Below are 7,377 nucleotides of genomic sequence, written 5' to 3' on the forward strand. Positions count from 1 at the left end.
TCAATGTCTCTTTTGAGTCCCTTGTTTTGAAAATGACAAAATCTTACCCTGCCTTGAAGTAATAGAAAACAGTGCTGAACATTGAACAGCACAATTCATTCATGGGCCCGGGATCGCAGGAGGGTCCGTTATCAATACGGCAACGAAACGGGTAATAATAAGTCTGCTGGGCTCGAAATTCCAAGCCCATCCCTTACCTCCCCGAGACAGTTTTCTCTTCTTCAGAGTAGAGACAACCGAAATGTTTACTCAGTGCCTTTGCTGTGACAGCTTAAATGGGGTGACACATGCAAACGGTTTAACACGGTATGTGACACAAGGTGAGCATGTAGTGGCGAAGACGACGTTGCACCTTAGAATCTCCCCTCACTTCTCAGCGTGTAAATGATCTGGACTGCCTCTGTGCTTGCTTCTCCTCTACCTGCCAGACTGGAGGCGTGAACACCAACCTGGGCTGAGAAAGGACTTTCGAGACGTCAAGGTGCATGGGCTTTCTGAACCCACATCGAATGAGTTTGATTTCTGGCAGAACACAGACTGAGCAGAAAATACCAGTGTCCACCAGACAGCGTATAGGGACTCAATACAGTAATTTACAAGAGAACATGTTAGACTACAAGTTTACCTTACCCTCCGAGTATAACCACACTGATAAAGTAACTCTCCATCTTTAAGAAAAAAGGGCTTGCAGAGACGTAGCTCTCCGGCCCCGTTCAGCATCCGGGCACCATTCAGTAGCGTCCTAGCCGCATGCCCACGATTCCGTTTTTATTTGAGACACTGCACATATTTTCTGACCATTCTTCTCACGGCGGCCTTCACCTCCTTGTTCTTCAGGCTGTAGATGAGGGGGTTCAGCATGGGCGTGATGACGCTGTACTGCAGAGAGAAGATCAGCTCTTGAGTTGACCCGGAATTTGGCATGAGGTAACGGAGTAACCCTGAGCCGTAGAAGAAGCTCACTGCGGTGAGGTGGGACGAGCAGGTGGAAAAGGCCTTGCTTCTCCCTGAGGCGGAGCTGATGCCCAGGATGGTCCGCAAGATGCGACCGTAAGACAAGAGTATCAGGAGGAAGTTCCCAAAGAAGTGGATGACGCTGGAGCAGAGCAGGGTGGTGAAGCTTTCAGACACATCAGAGCAAGACAAGGGATAGAGAGAGGGCAGCTCACAGACGAAGTGGTGGATATTCTGAGCCTCACAGAAATCTAAATTCAGAGCGACAAGGATATTGACGAAGGCATCCAGGAAAGCCAGGCTCCACGAGCCCCACACCAGCCCCGCACACAGCTGCCTGCTCATCACTTGGCCATAGAGCAGAGGAGAGCTGATGGCCACGTAGCGGTCATAGGCCATCACGGCTAGCAGGCAGGACTCAGTGCCTCCGGTGGCGAACACAAAGAAGACCTGAGCCAGACAGCCCTCCACTGAGATGGTTTTCTTCACAGACAGGAGGTTCTCCAACAGCTTGGGCACCGTGACGGAGGAGTGGCAGAGGTCTAGGAAGGACAGCTGTCCCAGGAAGAAGTACATGGGTGTGTGGAGGTGGCGGTCCACCTTGACCACCAGCAGCAGCAGCAGGTTCCCCACGAGGGTCAGGAGATAAATCACCAGGAAAAGCACGAAGAGAAGAATCTGGATTTGGGTGTCGGCGGACAGCCCGAGCAGGAAGAACTCGGGGACCGTGCTGCGGTTCCTCATTGCCATTAACATTTCTTTTGGGGCAGTAGAGAGAAACTGGAGATATCCTTTCCTCTGCCTAGCAGACGTGTGAGCGTCTGGCCCTCTTCCTTAGACAGAGTTTCTCGCTACTTAAAAATGCATGCTTAGAAATGGTTAACTGGCCCGAGTCACTGGCCCAGAGCCTCGAGCTCCGGAAATACCTTTTCTTGGGAGCGCTGGCTGCTCTTCGGAGGATCCAGGTTCAAACCCACATGGGAGCTCACACCTGTGTACAACTCTAGTTCCAGGGAATTCAACCCCCCCACATACACACAGACATACATGCAGGCAAAATATCGATGCACATTAAAAAGAAAGAAAGAAAAATAATGAAGGCCAGAGTAAAAATCTTACAAGGTCACCTTCAGGTTGGACCACTTCGAAACTGCTCTCCCCTGGAACTAAAACTCCATCATGGCATGGGCACTCTGTGACATCTTTGTGAAATTCACAGGATTAAAGGCATCCCCCCCCCTCCTTTTATTTTAACCTGGTGCTGGAGTTCATTGCTCTCAGAGCTTCAGTTATTCAGACCCCGAGACCCAGCTTTCACGGGGAAGGACTCAGAGAACGTAGCCACAGTTAGCGCCTCTGTTGTCCCAGTTACGTACAGTGTCTGTGGCTCTTTTCCAGAAAGGACCTGGCTGGGAAAAACATTTTCAGAAGGGGACGCACAGAAGCATCTAGCTTGGTAAGTGGCTCAAATGTGCTCAAAATGCATTATCTCAAAATAAGAATGAATGGATTGATGAGTGAGGACAACGCGGATAAGCCAGGGAGAACAGCCTGAAGCCTTACTACGCAGAGAGCTGGCCTGGGTGGGGACCAACAGGGGATTTCACACAGCCACGGCTTGCATTAGCCCAGATGCAGCAAAGGCAACAGACAAAAGTCTGTCAGCTGGAAAGTTTTGTACCCTGTTCTGTGCTGCGGCAAACCTCGGGGTTACAACTAGCAGGCACGGGGTTGGGGATTTAGCTCAGTGGTAGAGCGCTGGCCTAGGAAGCGCAAGGCCCTGGGTTCAGTCCCCAGCTCCAAAAAAAAAGAACCAAAAAAAAAAAAAAAACTAGCAGGCACACAGATAGTTAAATGTACAGCTGCTTTCTGTGCCTTGTGTGTTTGGAATTCTTTATGAATACGTAAGTCTCTTTATGAATACGCAGGTGTCCTCATCTACTCCACCCCTGGTACGTGCATGGCGTTCTCCTACTAGCCCCCCTCAACTTGTAAACAGCCTATCAGCCTTTTCATGTATGAGAGTGAGAGCTCACTACTCTGGAAGGCCATGTGGGGGCGTGGGGTGGGTGATGGGGGGGGCGTGGGTGGGTACTGATTTGAGTCTAGTGCTAAAAACAGCAGAGGTGCTGAAGTGTTGCCCGATTTTCTTTTCCTCACCTCTAACTCATATTGAATTTTCCTTAAAAGCGGTAGAGGAATTATTCTGAGGAGCAAACCAAACTTCTTACATAACAGAAATGACTTCCCATACCAGAGTGGAGCCTGCTAGCCCAGGAGCCAAACTGCAGACAAGAGGGCTGGGTAGGGGGCAGGGAAAGAGAGAGATTGGGGAAAGGCTAGAGTGGTGGACGCTGGGAAAGCATCAGAGAAAACCACGGGGGCTGGGGGACGCAGGCATTACTGTGCTCCGCCACCGTCTCCCTGTGCAGAAGCATCCCATTTTCCTAAGGTGTTTGGTGTGTCCCTGAATGCAGGAGAAATTCGAAGGAATCTGTACGAGCGCCCGATCTCAGGGACTGACACCACCATGTCTGTTTAAGGTCTTCCGTGCATCAGCACATGCGCTCGCCCCTCAGTGAGCCTTTCTGGACTTCCGCAGCATAGGTGACCTCATTGTAGACTTACAAAGGAAAGGAAAGGAATTGTAGGCTTCCAATTCCTAACGAGCATCACAGCAGTTTCCACAATCCTCTTAGCACAACCACCTCTCCGTGGCTGTTAATATACCGCTAAGGCACTATCCTAACAAAGAAGGCTCAGGTCCAGCCGTTTAGATGGGCCACTGTGTAAAGGTGGCCAATGGGACAGAGAAGCAATGACCTGAAAGCCCAGGGGACAGCTGTGTCTCCTGGATGCTAGAAAGCACCTCCTGGGGCAAAATTGGGCTCCTTGGCTTAAAAGGGTTACTAAATGATCCCCCCAGGAATTCCCATTGAGGTTAAGTGATTCACGGTTTATTGTAAAACATCTCCCTAAAGCTGTACTTCTAGATCCACTATATATAATAATCTGTTATATATATATGTTATATATATGATCTATATACATATATATCATAATTATTATGTAGTTGGTGATGTTTTGCATTAACCAACATACTCACTTACTTTACTCAGCTGATCTGCATCCAGAATTGGAAAGGCTCAGTAGCTAAACCAAGAGACCTCAGCAGAAGACTCTGACCCCAATCAGACACAGCTGGAAAAGGGGTCTGACTGGGGAACAGCCGCTGGGGAGCATCTCTTTTCATCTTGAAAGTGTCCCCTCAGGGTTCTGTTCATGGAATGTCTTTTAGTGATGTTCACCTCTGCATTTTAAGTATATGATTCCATTTTGTGGTTTTTTTTAACCAGTTTTGTTTCCCCATATTTAAGGGCTATCATGCTTTGATCTTTTTATAAGTGAAGCCACACGTGCACGGTGTGTAATGATCAATGGACACAGACTCCCAACGGATAATATTATTTTTGAGACCAGGTCTCATTACGTAGCTGCTCTACCTGACCCGAGACTCATAGATACCCACCTGCCTCTGACTTTCAAGCACCGTTGGCCACCATGTCTGACCTAATGGATCAATTAAAAACATATGTTCCAAAGCTATCACCATGTTGTCTTCTCGCTCGATGCCGTTTCTTTTAGGAAGTCAGTTTCGCAGTTCAGTTTTACCTCCTCTGGAGTTAATTTTCCTTTTCACGCAGTCCCTCACTACTTTTTCAGTGTTTCCCAACTTGACTTCCTAGAAGTAGGTGATTTGATAATCACCTACTATAGAGATTTTTACCTCTTCTGTGTCCGCTATATTTGTTTCGGGTTATTTTTTCAAAAATAAGCAATTCAGGGTCCAGAGGTTTCTGTTGGCCATGCCTAGAGCCCCTCTCCTCCTATACACTATACTAAAGTCAAAATGCAGCTTCCACGGCAACAGGATGCCTCCCAAGGGACCTCTGAAACCTCCGGACATGCAGGAGAAGGGCCTGCCATAGGAAAGGGGACTTTGCAGATGGTGTTAAGGTCACAGGTCAAGGGAGGGAAAATGGCAGCTGCACACCGCTCCAGCCAGCCAACGGGCAGCCAGAATAGAAGTCCAGGTAAGCCATTAGGATCACTCTCCTTCTCCTCTAGCCCAAGAGGAAATGGTTGTTAGTGACATTGAGCACTCCCCATCCTGTCCTGCCTCTGAGGCCTTGGGGTGAGGCTGCTGTCCATGCCACTGCTGCTCTGGGAAGCTAAAGACATCTGTTCCAATGGCCTTCCAAGCATCCATCCTCTTCGAGATTCTCAGATGGACCAATGGACTTGCCTGCACCAGGATTTCATCGGAATGCAAGGACGGGAAATGTGTTTTATTTCTTTTTTTTTTTTTCTTTTGGTTCTGGGGGTTGGGGATTTAGCTCAGTGGTAGAGCGCTTGCCTAGGAAGCGCAAGGCCCTGGGTTCGATCCCCAGCTCTGAAAAAAAAAACCAAAAAAAAACACTGCCCCAGACCCTGGTCTGACTTCAGACATGTTTACAGAGAGAAGTGGATTCAACAGAGGTCGTTCATCTTTTTCTTCCTCTGTGAGTGCCTGTCTTCGGTCTAAAAGCCCCATGCCAAGAAGAACAGTTTTCTAGTTTATGAAACAGACAACAGACATAACTCACTATGGCAAGGTAAACAGAATGCAAGGGTCAGAAGTCTACATTGTGACATGCGAACTGATAAGAACTCCCTTTTCTCTACAATACCACTTTCGGCACTGAATTAACGTCTCCATTAAACTGAGACCTCCAGAGAGTACCCTCTCTGTGTGTCAGGGCATTGTAAAGACCTCTCCCGATGTGACGTGTCATCACAGATTTTGAAGGGCTCACAGGCCCAAGCGTGACAAAAACAGTGAGGCAGACCCGGTCCCCTCCCGCTTCCCTCTCCCTGGCTAAACCTTTCGATCATATTTCCTACAGCTACCTCCAATGTGTGTCTGTTCCTATTTGGCCACTGACTTATTCCTGAGTCTAAACATCAAGGTCTAGCCATCAAACCTCATGATTTGACTACACTGTCTAACCTGTCCAATCAGGATTTATCAAGTCATCCTAGCATAGACTTCCTTTTTCCTCATTAAAAGCCGCTCTTGCAGAGACACCACCTCCTGCTGCTGCTGCTGCTAATGGTGGTGGTGGTGATGATGATGATGATGGTAGTGGTGGTGGTGGTGATGGTGGTGGTGGTGGTGGTGATGATGATGATGGTGGTAGTGGTGGTGGTGGTGATAGTGGTGGTGGTGGTGATGATGATGATGATGATGTGGCGGTGATGGTGGTGGTGGTGGTGATGATGATGATGATGTGGAGTGGTGGTGGTGGTGATGGTGGTGGTGGTGGTGGTGATGATGATGATGATGGTGGTAGTGGTGGTGGGATGATGATGATGATGATGATGATGATGATGATGTGGCAGTGGTGGTGGTGATGGTGGTGGTGGTGGTGACATCCAATCCAGGCAGCCCACCCTCCCACCCCCATTGCTTGTCCCTCTCAGGTAATAATCCTCCTTCCTGCTGAGAACTTGGTGTCTGGGTGTGTTCTGTACAGACTCCAAAGGGGGAGGGCAACCGCCTTACAGATCTTGTGTGGATTGCTCACAATATTGTCTAAGGATAGAAATCTCTGGAAGTAGTCAGTGATGTGAGTTAGTTACGTTTCTGTGGTAGTAAACACCACCACCAAAAAAGAGAAAAAAAAAATTACAGAACAAAGAGTTTATTTGGGCTTATGGTTCCTGCAAGGTAAGAGTCCACCATGGTGTTGTAGCAAGCAGAAGCTGAGAGTTTGCCTCTCAACCAGGAGCAGGAAACAGAGATCTGGAACAAGGCTTTCACTCTCAAACCCTGTCTCTGGTAACGTGCTTCCTCCAATCAAGGCTGCACCACCTAAGCCTCCCCAAACGGTGACACCAACTAGTGGCCAAGTGTGGCAATGCTCAAGACTGTGGGGGACATCTCTTCCTCAAACCGCCTATCAGTTGTTCAGAATATACCGAGCTGTCTCACTGCCATGACACTTACTCGATACTCAAGGGTGACATCCTGACTGAACACCGAAGACTTTTACGATGAGGGGGTGGCTCTTTGCCGCCACCGTTGTAAGTGGCATCCAGCTGCAGACTGGGGAATCTACCCTGGTAGCATTTTGATATACCAGCTGTTCGAAAGTCACTTGAATTCATGTGTGGCCAAGAAGACCGGAGCAGAGTTTAAATAGCACTGAAAATAGACGTGATATCCAAGCAAGCTCTGGGATGTTGTTCCACAGGAGACCAGAGTTTGCACTAAAGAACTCTGTTTTCCAACTTCTAGTTACAATCAGGGGTCAGCAGCAGGTGACGCTATAGAGCCATGTTGGCAATGTGCTAACTGTATACTAAGCGTGAACAGTGGCG

The 7,377-nt window shown here is 48.5% G+C and overlaps 1 protein-coding gene across 1 annotated transcript; it reads right to left on the bottom strand.

The window, feature by feature from the left end:
• Positions 1–768: 768 nt before the first annotated feature.
• Positions 769–1,704, bottom strand: LOC116890236 (olfactory receptor 8S1-like). Its single transcript, XM_032890965.1, has one exon. The coding sequence runs from the start codon at positions 1,702–1,704 to the stop codon at positions 769–771; it is 936 nt and encodes a 311-aa protein (XP_032746856.1).
• Between the last annotated feature and the right edge of the window lie 5,673 nt (positions 1,705–7,377).

Source organism: Rattus rattus, chromosome 1, assembly GCF_011064425.1.
Source record: "Rattus rattus isolate New Zealand chromosome 1, Rrattus_CSIRO_v1, whole genome shotgun sequence".
In the NCBI taxonomy this organism is placed as follows: Eukaryota; Metazoa; Chordata; class Mammalia; order Rodentia; family Muridae; genus Rattus; species Rattus rattus.

Excerpts from the sequence above, each read along its gene's own strand:
- LOC116890236 (XM_032890965.1), bottom strand. The coding sequence starts at position 1,704 with ATGGCAATGAGGAACCGCAGCACGGTCCCCGAGTTCTTCCTGCTCGGG.